The 13,963-nt window shown below is 42.2% G+C and overlaps 1 protein-coding gene across 18 annotated transcripts in view; it reads right to left on the bottom strand.

Annotated features, from left to right (window-relative positions):
- Positions 1-13,963, bottom strand: part of TNS1 (tensin 1) — a 471,254-nt gene that overhangs the window by 5,412 nt on the left and 451,879 nt on the right. For all 18 annotated transcript variants that reach the window (XM_061609240.1, XM_061609243.1, XM_061609248.1 and 15 more), the window contains 5 exons: positions 12,359-12,436; positions 7,787-7,858; positions 6,001-6,169; positions 5,488-5,556; positions 3,973-4,005 (listed from right to left, as the gene is read on the bottom strand). In XM_061609240.1, the coding sequence (XP_061465224.1) occupies positions 3,973-4,005; positions 5,488-5,556; positions 6,001-6,169; positions 7,787-7,858; positions 12,359-12,436 (421 nt within the window). The remainder of the gene's footprint in view (positions 1-3,972; positions 4,006-5,487; positions 5,557-6,000; positions 6,170-7,786; positions 7,859-12,358; positions 12,437-13,963) is intronic.

Here is a 13,963-nt window from a genome sequence, read left to right on the forward strand (position 1 = left end):
GTTGGGACATACATGGAATGTAGTGGTTCAGTTCAGACCAACTCTCCATCTGATTACTTCTTCTCATAGCTGTGTGATCCAGGACCAGGTAGGCCATGTCTGGAAAACCTGTGAGAATTCACTAATAGGCAAAAAACCTTGCGGTTTAAGAACATACCTATAGCCCACAAACTTTAAAAAGCAGGGAAATTGGGCAGCTATAGTGAATGCACCAGGGGAGCAGGAGACCTGATCTCCTCTCTGAAATATTGTACTGCCCTACAAATTTGTCAAAATGCAAACACAGTTTGGGTTGGTCTTTCACAGTCCAATCCACTTGCTGTGTAGCTTGGAAGAATTTGGTAACATGTCCCTCTCATACGGTGAGTGGTGGCAACACCTGCCATCTCCAAAGATGGAGAATTATATTTTTGTATGTTTGTTGGTGTTCTTCTTACTTTGCTTCTTTCCTGTGTTACTAATGTTTCCACGGAGAATCTAAACCAGAAAATTTTATTTCCCTCATAATTCATCCTAGAAATCTGTGTCAAATTTATCTTTATTAATCTCAAAGCCTTTTTATTGGTCAATGTCATATGATGGTGAAGACAGCCTTTTGTGTTTCAAATTGGAGGTTATGTTCTATTTCTATTTTGGGTGCATTAACAGTGGAATCTGAAACTGCCGTTTGATGTAAAATCAGACTGATTACAATAGCTGTTGGGAAAAAGAGGATGTATGTTTTCAGCCTGCTATGTTTAAACCACTTTATTTAAGGCAAGGTGTTCATGATCAATTAAAAACATAGAGCACACCTAGAATTTTACTAGAATATATTTCACTTCCCACTGTTTTATCTTGTGCAAATTGAGACACTTCTGAGGTCCACTGGAGACTATTCTGCAGAGGTCAGTGCCATTATTCCACAATTATGTTTGGAGTGTTGCTGTACTTCACATATTCATAGAAATAAAAGCAAAAGGAAATGATTTCCTATAAGAAACTTCACTAAAATTGCAAAGTAAATTAGACATATTTGAAGTGACCATCTGAACGATATCAACTGTCTTAATAATGTTGCTTCCTCCCGGCTAAAACAAGATCAGCACAGCACATGTCTTGTTTCTATTATTTGGGCTGATTGCAGGTGTTGCCACCACTCACCATATGCTCAGAGGCACATGTTACCAAATTCTTGCAAGCTACACAGCAAGTGGATTGGACTGTGAAAGACCAACCCAAATGGTGTTTGCATTTTGACAAATTTGTAGGGCAGTACAATATCTCAGAGAGGAGGTCAGGTCTCCTGCTCCCCTGGTGCATTCACTATAGCTGCCCAATTTCCCTGCTTTTTAAAGTTTGATAGAAATATCTGTGGGCTATAGGTATGTTCTTAAACCGCAAGGTTTTTTGCCTATTAGTGAATTTCCCTGCTTTTTAATCCGGGTGGTAAGAAATGGGATCCTGTGCAAGTTTGCTGAGAATGGATTCATCATTTGCATGCTTACTGAGTTCAATGGGATTTACTCCCCTGCAATCATGCTTACGATAGGTGAAACTGACCACAGGGGATGGGGAAGGGAGGAGGAGGAGGGAGGGGTGGAAAGGCAGGAGAGAGGACTGGGATGGGAGCAGGCAGGAGGGGGAGGGGAGAATAAGGACAGATGTGATAATTTGCATGTTTATTGAGTTCAGTGGGATTTACTCCCATGCAATCATGCTTAGGATAGGTAAAACTGACTGGGGGGGAGGAACGGAGGGCTGAAGTGGACAGGGGAGGAGGAAAAAGGAAGAGGGGAGGGGAGGAGGAAGGGGGAGGAAAGGGGAAGGAGGGGAAAGGCAGGTCTGATCATTTGCATGATTATTGAGTTCAATCGGATTTTCTCCTATGCAATCATGATAAGGATAGGTAAAACTGACCATGGGGGAGGGGGAGAGGGAGGGGTAAGGAGCATATTGGAGGAGGGCAAAGGAAGGGGGAGGGGAGACCAGGATTGATCATTTGCATGCTTATAGAGTTCAGTGGTATTTACTTCCGTGCAATCATGCTTAAGATAGGTAAAACTGAGGAGGAAGGGAAGGGAGAGGAGGGGGAAGGATGGGATTGGAAGGGGAAGGGGAGGGGGAGGGGCAAAGGAAGGGGGAGGGAAGGGGCAAGAGGGGGGATAGGAGGGAGGAGAAGGGAGGGTGGGTTTGGTCATTTGCATACTTTTTAAGTTCAATGGGATTTATTTCTGTGCAATCATGTTTGAAAGTGGAAATGGACTGCCTTCAAGTCAATCCTGACTTATGGCGACCCTTTGAATAGGGTTTTCATGGTAAATGGTATTCAGATGTGGTTTTGCCATTGCCTTCCTCTGAGGCTGAGAGGCAGTGACTGGCCCAAGGTCACCCAGTCAGCTTCATGGCTGTGTGGAGATTCGAACCCTGGTCTCCCAGGTCGCAGTCCAACACTGACCTGGGGGAGGGGCAGGGAGGGGAGGAGATTGGGTCGGTGGGCACTGGGCAGAAGGGAAGTGCCTTTCCTTTCTAAAACGAAAACATTGTGAACCGTATCATTGCTTTTCAGCGTTTCCCCCACCTTTTTATTCTACAGCAGGCACATGTAGCCTCCCACTACGGTTGCCAGGTTCAGGGCCTGAGACTGATCCTGTATGTTTAGGAGAAGAGAATGTCAGCCAAGTGCAGGTGTTCTTGCAACACTGTAATGGGAAAAACCACAAGGTGGAATTCTCCCTTTCCCCTGCACAACTTCTAAAGATACAGAAGTTGTGCAGGGGGAAGGAAGAATTCCACCTTGTGGTTTTTCCCATTACAATATTGGAAGAACACCTGCACTTGGCTGACTTCTCTTCTCCTAAACATACAGGATCAGTCTCAGGCCCTGAACCTGGCAACGCTACCTCCCACCCAAATTTAAAACAAAGCTGTCCCTGGCCACATCCACACCAGGCCTCTATTATACTTTGGACAATCATTATTTATTTATTTATTGTATTTATATACCGCCCCATAGCCGAAGCTCTCTGGGCGGTTTACAATAACTAAAAACATTAAAAACAAATATACAAATTTAAAAACACATCTTTTAAAAACAATTTAAAACACAATTTAAAACAATTTGTCATGGCCTCTCTCAAAGCCATGGCTCAAAGCCAATCACGGCTTCTATCAAAGAATCCTGGGAAGTGTAGTTAGTGAAGGGTGCAGAGTTGCTAGGAGACGCCCTGTTCCTCTCACAGACTTTCAGTGAGAGTGGCTGCCTGTTAAAACATTCTCTCAGTGGAATAGGAGTCTCCTCGCAGCACCCTTCACAAACTACACTTCCCAGGATTCTTTGAGGGAAGCCATGACTGTCTCAAGTGAAATAAAGTCTGGTGTGGGTGTGGTCCCCTGATTAGCTAAGCTCAGTAGCTGGGAGGCTTTTAGAACACTGACAGTTGGTTCTTACTGAGCATGTCCAGCGTTATCCTTGGCTTCAAGCCAAAATTTCTTAAATTAATTAAAAATCAGCCAGGCATTTTTTTAACGTTTAAACTGCAGAAGATGAAGGTCAGAGTATGGGTAAGGTCAGTATTAGGATTACAGGTACTCTGTGAACATGGCTGATTTTTAATGAATTACAACAGATTATGGGAACTCTGACAGAAAAAAGTCCAAAAGGGCTCTGGGGGTTTTTCTCTCTTTTTAGACTTTGAACTTTCTATTCTCTCTGACTGTTTTGTGTATCGTTATGCAAATTGAGAGGGTTGTTAAGCAAGCGTTTCTGAGTTCAGGACTGTAAATTTGGTAAGGTTTTGTTTTGAAATGAGCTTATGGGAAGCATCAGAATGGCATGGGGGGTATTTTCAATTTAACATTGCGGAATGTGAAAAACCCATGCTGGCTATAGTATACAGCCACTCTCGTGGCTGTATAATTTGACCACTATGAGAAGGGCCCCTGTTCTTTCTAATGTTCCAACACTGAGCCTGAAAACAAAACAGGACTTACTTTGCAGAGCCATCACTGTCTGACTTAGTCCACCTGAGGAGATAAGAACAGCCTTTGGTTAATTTTTATAGGGACAGCAAACCACGATGATCCTAAGGTCAAACACTGAAGTATGTTGGAGTAATTACTGTGGGGCATGGAGATGGGGAGGCCTGGAGGTAGGCCTTTGTCTGGCTCAGTGGCTAGTTATTTGATCCCTATCTCTTCTGCCTGAAAATAACAAATAATTACAGCCAAGCAAGGGGATGAACCACATCTTTCTTCTACTGTTGTGAGAATCTCCCCCGCTCCCAGCTAACTTATCCCTTTATTCTTCTGATAAATTATCTGCTGCCAGGAAAATATTAAGACTCGATTCTCAGAAGTGTTGTGAGTATAAACTGTTGGGAAAATGACTCTGAAATTCAAGCCCAAGATGCTGCTATAGTGCCTTCACTGACCACTAGACAGCATTGATAAGCAATGAGCAATGTAATTTTTGCAGTCCCTTCCAGCCAGTCTTGTGTAATTGCATGTCAAAAGATTTATGCCAATAAATGCCCACATAACTGACCCTTCATTACTGTGCAAAGCAAATGGAGTGAAACTTCAGTCAAGTTCAGCTTGTCATCTTTGTTCCCCATGCAGTTCCTTACACAGGAAAATCAAGCATGTGAGGAGTCTAGAAATCTCACCTACTGTTGATCATTTCTTGTCTTGTTGCTTAAACGTATTTCTTGAAACAATGATTTTTGGGTCTGGAAGTGAATGAAAGCACCTTGCAGCAGCATCACAGAGGAATAGCAGTTTAATGACAATGATTTCTGCTCTCATGTGGAAACTGGAAACTGAGACAGCTTCATGCTTTCTCAGAAGCAGAGCAAGGGAATGCAGGATTCTGAGAAGCTAGCCCACTTCCCATTGTTCCAATGTATCTCACCACTCCAGCCAATGATAAACATTAGTTCTAATAATGATGTGTGACCTAACATCTCCTATATTTCACCTTGTTCAGCTGTGGGTTAGTGCTGGTTGTTAATAAGGAACTTTCCGGACATTTTCAGGTGCTGACTCTTAGTCACCTGAACCGACAGAAATTAGGAGCTCCTTGATGGATATGAACCTGTTTTATGAAACTGCCCATTCTTTCAGAGGCCCTGTTCCAGTTATGGCTACTTGCAGTCAACCAGTAATGGTGCCCCAGTGACTGCATTAGCTTTTAGGGGCTAGTCTCCTGAACTTTTAATGAATGATGCATTTCACTCCTGCCTTCTCTGTCTTTTCTTGCTACTTTTACTGTTTATATTATTCCTAAAAAATTAATTATTGCTCAAATATTGTTTTTAAACTGCTTATTGTTAGGCTTTTTGTAAGCTGACACTAAAACATTAAGAATAAAATTCTATAAATAAGTAAGGAAGGAAGGAAGGAAGGTACTAGGAAACAGAAAGACAACATTTTTCTAATCTAGACTGATGTATGTACCTACAAGTACTTGAGTTTCTATAAGCAGGAAAAAAATCCAATGTCACTTACTTTCTCTTCTGTGGATCCACATCACAGAAGGTGACACTGGTGATGGGATAATGTCGTCTGAAGAACAGCCTGAAACAGAAATATGGATAAGAGTAAGTGATATAACTATCTGAAATGATGAATGATGATGGGTCCATTCTCACAAATAATCAAACAGTCCCAGGCTAAGCTTGAACATCAGTACCATCCAACTACACATCAGGTGCAGATGTTATGGCACAGTGACAAACTGTCTGAGCTCTTCATCAGTCATATTCAAGACTAATGAAAGACTGTCTGGCAAAGATTTATTCAATGCAAAATACCCTTAGCTTTATTTGATGCCTTGCAAGATGTCATTATGGCAACACACAAGTCTGAAATGGCTTATGCTGCTGTTGAGAGCTTTACCTGTAAGGCAGAGAGTAACTTAGGGAACTTCTCACTAACAAAACCAGTAATGGGTATGTAATGACAGAACTCTTTTCCAAAGGCCCAGATCACCCTGAGCCCCAGACCATATTTTGCTCTTACTTCCTCTGGTTGTCTGTTAAGGTGATTCCTTGCGTCGAAACTTTGAAGTGGACAATGGTGGCAGACGGTGGGGTGTCAGCGGCCAGTGTCTCAGTGATAGCTTTGGCGATGGCCTGTGGCCCTGTTAACGATTCCATCTCCACTGAGTTAATAAAGAGCACATTGCAGGCTGGGGGGAAAGAGTGGCACATGTATGAGTGGGACGGCACAATGCAGGAGACTAGACACACAAAGGTTTAAGCAGGCTCAATCCTGCTGTTGCTTGGACTGTGAGGAGGATAATGTACCCGTGTCTTTGCAGCCCATTTGCTAGGGAACGTGGATCAGATTCGGACTGCCTTTCTGCAAGAAGTCAAATCAACAAGCAGGGCTCTTTTGTGTGTGACAGTACTCACTGGTACAGAGCACCAGCGCCTCTTTTTTTTTGGCTGCCCATAGCAGCCATTTTTGAGTATTGGTACCTCATTTTTTTTACCAAAAAAGCACTGACTGCAATGTTAACATTTCAGTAATTAGAGGGCCTACACTCTACGAAACCTCAGTGAAAAACAAAACCAAAAACTTCAGTCAAAAATTTATAAGTGAGTACACTAAATCAATATACAGTGTTAACTCCCCAGTTTATACAATCTCCAAGTACTGTGCATCTCAGAAGCTGCAAACCTGCATACACCAGATCAATTTAAGCTGCCTAGCTGCGTGCAGGATTGCACTAAATCAACTTTACTTTCCCAACCCAGAACCCCCTCCCCAAATTGGCCACTTTCAAATGCCATAGACCAGTCTTTGGACTACAGCTATAACCATCCCTGACCACTGGGCAAGCTGCTGGCTGGGAGTGGTGGGAGCTGAAATCCAACAACATTTGGAGAGCCATAGCTTAGCCATCCCTGCCATAAAACCCTTCTGGTTCCATTGTCCACTATCTTTATTCCAGTTCCTGATCCTGCTGGGATCATTGTAACCTTCTTCTAATGGCTAATTTCCAAGCCAGATTTCCATTGGTCAAAACGAGTAGATAGTATCAACCATCTCCCAAGAACACTAGAAACGATTGCTTTGTTTTTATATAACCAACAACAATAGTACAGAAGTAGGGAATTGCTAGAAGTCTTAATTTTGCTTAGGCAACTGACAGTCAAGTTATGGATATTGGTTGGGGTGCCTGTGACATTGTATGAACAACTTGGCTGATATTTAAAACTGTTCAAAAAATAGCAAAGCTGTCTTCAACTAAACTTTCAGAAGTAAATTTTAACATTTTAAATAAATTGTTTTTAAAGTGCGGTGAAATTACAATACCACACAACAAGATTTTAAACATTATGAAATTACAAATCCTCACAATGAAACTGGAACACTCAGATAAAAAAGTAATCGGTTTAAAGTTTAAAGGACAAAACACAAAATGGGCACTGCTATCTCATGCCCAGTATAAGTTATATTTATGTATAAGTCCCACTGAAGCCTCTCTTGGAGGAGATAGCTGACTTTGCACTGCTCCATGTGCAAAGAACTGCAGAGCTTAAAATATACAATGAAGGAGGAAAAGGACCATGTCTATGTGTGCAGAGCTTGCTCTGTGTACTCTTAAATTAAGTAGAAATGATATTTTTAAGAAGTTTTCATGCAGTGCAATCCTATGCATGTTCACCTGAAAGTAAGTTCCAGTGACTGTGTTTAGGCCCCAGGCAAGTATGCAAAGGATTGAAGCCTTAGATTTTCATTTCTGTAAAAAGATCCCAACTGGTTGAAATGACTTTCCCTTTCTATTTGAACAGCTCACCTGCTCCCTGTTTGAGCAAGCCTGTTGCTGAGTTGCTCGATGAGGTCATCTCTTTTGTCTCATCCATGGGATCTTTAAAGAAAAAAAATGGAAGAGAAGTTATTGATCATTGGCAAGCACTCTTCAAAGTGCACATGCTCAGGCCCAGTTAACACATCCATGTTATCTTGCTGTACTCACAATCAAAGCAGTTAAAGAACATTAAAAGGGTGCAGATTAATTTCCCCTTAACAACTCTAGCAATACATTTTTATGTATGGAAAAAAGGTTCTCTCTCATCTTTGTACTTTTGTAAACAGAACCAGTGGGAGGTAGCTATTACATGTTAACTAAACTGGAGCAAACAGGATTGTCTTGAATTTACGATACAGGAACAAAAGGTTATTGCCTTTTACAGAACTTTTTTCTCTGCATGTCTCCCAGGAGACAATCTCTCTCTCTCTCTCTCTCTCTCTCTCTCTCTCTCTCTCTCTCTCTCACACACACACACACACACACACACAGAATTGTCACTCACTAATATCGCTGCTTTCTATTTTTCTTTCAATGAACCATGCTGGCAACAGAATTTATGTTTACTAAAGGTCCTTACTATTCCTTTATTAAATATGTGCATTTTTTTCCTCCAGTTCCCTTGACGTAAGTCTAAGGATGGGGGAGGAATCTGCGGAAGCTGGATTCCAAAGCGGATTCACCTGATTTAATCTAGATCAGATCATGAGTCCAGTTTAGAATATGCAGTCTGGCAGATTCCTTTACAAGATGGCCCAAAGGCTCCAGCGTTGCCTCTGCCCCCTTTTTTATTTTTAATTCCTTTTCAAAAGTTCTAGAGAAGTCTTCCAGCCATCCATGGTCTGAGCAGCTAGTGCACAGGGTCTTCTTGCTACCAGGCACTTTGAACAGAGGAATAAGTTCCCCTGGGAGCAACTGGACTTGATGATGTTCCCATTGCTCTCAGAGGGAATTGTATGGTAAAAACATGGCAGCCACCATGTAAACACTTTATTTATTAAATATAAGCATTCTTTTTTCTCCAGCTCCTTTTCTGTAAGGGCTCATGTTTTTGAACGTATATTTGTGTTGTATCCAATTAAGTCCAACTCAAAATTGACCCACTGAAATTAATGAACCTAAGCTAGTCATGAGTATTAACATCATAAGAACATAAGAAGAGCCTGCTGGATCAGGCCAGTGGCCCATCTAGTCCAGCATCCTATTCTCACAGTGGCCAACCAGGTGCCTGGGGGAAGCCCGCAAGCAGGACCCGAGTGCAAGAACACTCTCCCCTCCTGAGGCTTCCGGCAACTGGTTTTCAGAAGCATGCTGCCTCTGACTAGGGTGGCACAGCACAGCCATCACGGCTAGTAGCCATTGATAGCCCTGTCCTCCATGAATTGGTCTAATCTTCTTTTAAAGCCGTCCAAGCTGGTGGCCATTACTGCATCTTGTGGGAGCAAATTCCATAGTTTAACTATGCGCTGAGTAAAGAAGTACTTCCTTTTGTCTGTCCTGAATCTTCCAACATTCAGCTTCTTTGAATGTCCACGAGTTCTAGTATTATGAGAGAGGGAGAAGAACTTTTCTCTATCCACTTTCTCAATGCCATGCATAATTTTATACACTTCTATCATGTCTCCTCTGACCCGCCTTTTCTCTAAACTAAAAAGCCCCAAATGCTGCAACCTTTCCTCGTAAGGGAGTCGCTCCATCCCCTTGATCATTCTGGTTGCCCTCTTCTGAACCTTTTCCAACTCTAGAATATCCTTTCTGAGATGAGGCGACCAGAACTGTACACAGTATTCCAAGTGCGGCCGCACCATAGATTTATACAACGGCATGATCATATCGGCTGTTTTATTTTCAATACCTTTCCTAATTATCGCTAGCATGGAATTTGCCTTTTTCACAGCTGCCGCACACTGGGTCGACATTTTCATCGTGCTGTCCACTACAACCCCGAGGTCCCTCTCCTGGTCGGTCACCACCAGTTCAGACCCCATGAGCGTATATGTGAAATTAAGATTGTTTGCTCCAATATGCATAATTTTACACTTGTTTATATTGAATTGCATTTGCCATTTTTCTGCCCATTCACTCAGTTTGGAGAGATCTTTTTGGAGCTCTTCGCAATCCCTTTTTGTTTTAACAACCCTGAACAATTTAGTGTCGTCAGCAAACTTGGCCACTTCACTGCTCACTCCTAATTCTAGGTCATTAATGAACAAGTTGAAAAGTACAGGTCCCAATACCGATCCTTGAGGGACTCCACTTTCTACAGCCCTCCATTGGGAGAACTGTCCGTTTGTTCCTACTCTCTGCTTTCTGCTTCTTAACCAATTCCTTATCCACAAGAGGACCTCTCCTCTTATTCCATGACTGCTAAGCTTCCTCAGAAGTCTTTGGTGAGGTACCTTGTCAAACGCTTTTTGAAACTCTAAGTACACTATGTCCACTGGATCACCTCTATCTATATGCTTGTTGACACTTTCAAAGAATTCTAATAGGTTACTGAGACAGGACTTTCCCTTGCAGAAGCCATGCTGGCTCTGCTTCAGCAAGGCTTGTTCTTCTATGTGCTTAGTTAATCTAGCTTTAATCATACTTTCTACCAGTTTTCCAGGGACAGAAGTTAAGCTAACTGGCCTGTAATTTCCGGGATCCCCTCTGGATCCCTTTTTGAAGATTGGCGTTACATTTGCCACTTTCCAGTCCTCAGGCATGGAGGAGGACCCGAGGGACAAGTTACATATTTTAGTTAGCAGATCAGCAATTTCACATTTGAGTTCTTTGAGAACTCTCGGGTGGATGCCATCCGGGCCCGGTGATTTGTCAGTTTTTATATTGTCCATTAAGCCTAGAACTTCCTCTCTCGTTACCACTATTTCTCTCAGTTCCTCAGAATCCCTTCCTGCAAATGTTAGTTCAGGGTCAGGGATCTGCCCTATATCTTCCACTGTGAAGACAGATGCAAAGAATTCATTTAGCTTCTCTGCAATCTCCTTATCGTTCTTTAGTGCACCTTTGACTCCCTTATCATCTAAGGGTCCAATCGCCTCCCTAGATGGTCTCCTGCTTTGAATGTATTTATAGAATTTCTTGTTGTTGGTTTTTATGTTCTTAGCAACGTGCTCCTCAAATTCTTTTTTAGCATCCCTTATTGTCTTCTTGCATTTCTTTTGCCAGAGTTTGTGTTCTTTTTTATTTTCTCCATTCGGACAAGACTTCCATTTTCTGAAGGAAGACTTTTTGCCTCTAAGAGCTTCCTTGACTTTGCAAGTTAACCATGCTGGCATCTTCTTGGCCCTGGTGGTACCTTTTCTGATCTGCGGTATGCACTCCAGTTGAGCTTCTAATATAGCGTTTTTAAACAACTTCCAAGCATTTTCGAGTGATGTGACCCTCTGGACGTTGTTTATCAGCTTTCTTTTTACCAATCCCCTCATTTTTGTGAAGCTTCCTCTTTTGAAGTCAAATGTGACCGTGTTGGATTTTCTTGGCAATTGGCCACCTACATGTATGTTTAATTTAATAGCACTGTGGTCACTGCTCCCAATCAGTTCAACAACACTTACATCTCGCACCAGGTCCCGGTCCCCACTGAGGATTAAGTCCAGGGTTGCCGTCCCTCTGGTCGGTTCCATGACCAACTGGTCTAGGGAATAGTCATTTAGAATATCTAGAAACTTTGCTTCTTTGTCATGACTGGAACACATATGCGGCCAGTCTATGTCCGGGTAGTTGAAGTCACCCATTACTACCACATTTCCTAGTTTGGATGCTTCCTCAATTTCATATCTCATCTCAAGGTCTCCCTGAGCATTTTGATCAGGGGGACGATAGATCGTTCCCAGTATTAAGTCCCTCCTGGGGCATGGTATCACCACCCACAACGATTCTGTGGAGGAGTCTGCCTCTTTTGGGGTTTCGAGCTTGCTGGATTCAATGCCTTCTTTCACGTATAGAGTGACTCCGCCACCAATACGTCCTTCCCTGTCCTTCCGATATAGTTTATATCCAGGGATAACCGTATCCCACTGGTTTTCTCCATTCCACCAGGTCTCCGTTATGCTCACTATATCAATGCTCTCCTCTAAGACCAAGCACTCCAGTTCTCCCATCTTGGTTCGGAGGCTCCTAGCATTAGCGTACAGGCACTTGTAAGCAGTGTCTCTCTTCAAGTGTCTTTGGCACTTGTGGTTTGGCCTGTGGTAATTTTGCTCTTCTGAATTGATATCCTGTGCCCCTGCTCTCACAATGCCTACTTCTAGGCCTACCCCTTTTAAAATTTCATCAATGGGTCTACCCTAAGTAGGACTAACATTGACTACCACCCATTGTTTTAACTGTAAAACTCAAAGAGGTGAGCTTGGAGAGGAAGGTTCTAGAACATATAATTGGGCCATTTGTATCAAACTAGGAATACAAAAGAAGTCTTGAACACAAACGTGGGAGTATTTCTCTCTCGCACACACACTCCTGAGGAATATTCTGGAACATTATCTCCATGTACTCTGCCTGAGTCCAATGGTTGCTTTACACCCAACAAATATATATTGATGTTAACACCTTTACCTTGATTAGGAATGACCAGCTTGCAGGGCAAGGCCAGAGGCATGATGGAGTGCTGGTACACCAGAGCTGACAAGCAACCTGGGAAGAGAAAGGAATATGTGTTCAAAGTGGAAGATAGTTAATAGTGTGATGTTGGTGGCACTCAGTTTCTGCTGCTGTAACCTATCATGATGCTATGCTTACCCTTAGCGATGTCTATACAATGCACCAAATGAACAGGATACTTAGTTATCTAAAAGTCCAGGATCAAATTCTGAAAACTGTTGCTCAGATTACTTCTTATTCCAGGAGACACCCTCTACTGCTTCATTTCTCACTAGTGTCTAGCTCTAAACCTTGTCTTATTCCAGTGATGTTCATTCTGTTGCCCAGGGCTCCTCTTGTGGCAAATGCCCTCAGTACTTTAGTTTTAGCCAGGATTTGCTTGGCATCATAAAGTGTTTGCCTATGCTGTTTTTAGGTATACATGGCAATTAGTTGCTTAATAGGAAACAAGGGGAAATTTCAGAACCTCAAAGAAGCACTTAGGGCTGATACATAACATATACTGTACAGAGACTAGCATAGCTACTGCTTGCCCATAGCTGAATATCATGCTGCTTTGGACTTGTAACTGACTGGCAAAGTCCCTGTGCCATTTTCAAAGGGACATATCCTGCTAACACATGCAATAAATGAGCCAATAAAATGAAGTAAAACATCACAATAGTATGTTAAAAATACTGTCGATGTCCACTCAGTTGTAGCATGCCCAGCCCTTATTTGGCAGTGCTCTGTGTACATTCAAAGGGATACTGGACAATAGCTGCTCCTAACTAATACTTTGGAATTTTGGCTTTAATAGATGTATCTTTGTTTTTTTTTGTTTTTTTAAAAATATATTTTATTTGCAAGAATTTATTATACATAATAAACAATTCAGAAAAATATACTAATATTAAGAAATGAATATCAATACAATTATTGTGATGCAACTTGGTTTTTTATATACCCTATTCCCTGGTACCAGAAGTCGCAAAAATATATTTATATATTTCACCCCAGCCTCCACAAGAGGGCAGGATGGGACAGAGCATCTATCTTCTGTTGTTATTTCACCTTCCACACACATCTCAAGGCAATTTATAAAATACAATAAAAACAGCTAAAACACAGTTTAAAACAATATAAAAAATAACAGCAGATAAATTTAATAACAGTACATAGTAGACACTAATGGCAGAGACCAATTCATCTAGCTGGGAAAGCTTGTGGGGACAAAAATGTCTTCCATTGTTTCCAAAAAGTGCAGATACTGGGCATCTGTTGCATCTCAAGAGGAATGCTGTTCCACAGAACAGGGACAGTCACATCAAAAGCCTGGTTCCGAGTTACTGTGGAGCAGGCTTCTGATATCTTTGGAACCTGGAGAAGCCCTTTTGCACATCACCTACTGGGTGTATAGGGGATAATGCAGTCTCTCAAGTAACCTGGTCCTGAGCAGTGTAGGGCCTTATACCTTCACCTTGGCCCAGTAGCAGATTGGCAGCCAGTGCAAATCCTGCAAGCGAGGTACTATTATATGCTGGCAGTTGTTGGCCCCACAAGCAACCTAGCCACCATGTT

This window comes from Rhineura floridana, chromosome 2, assembly GCF_030035675.1.
Source record: "Rhineura floridana isolate rRhiFlo1 chromosome 2, rRhiFlo1.hap2, whole genome shotgun sequence".
In the NCBI taxonomy this organism is placed as follows: domain Eukaryota; kingdom Metazoa; phylum Chordata; class Lepidosauria; order Squamata; family Rhineuridae; genus Rhineura; species Rhineura floridana.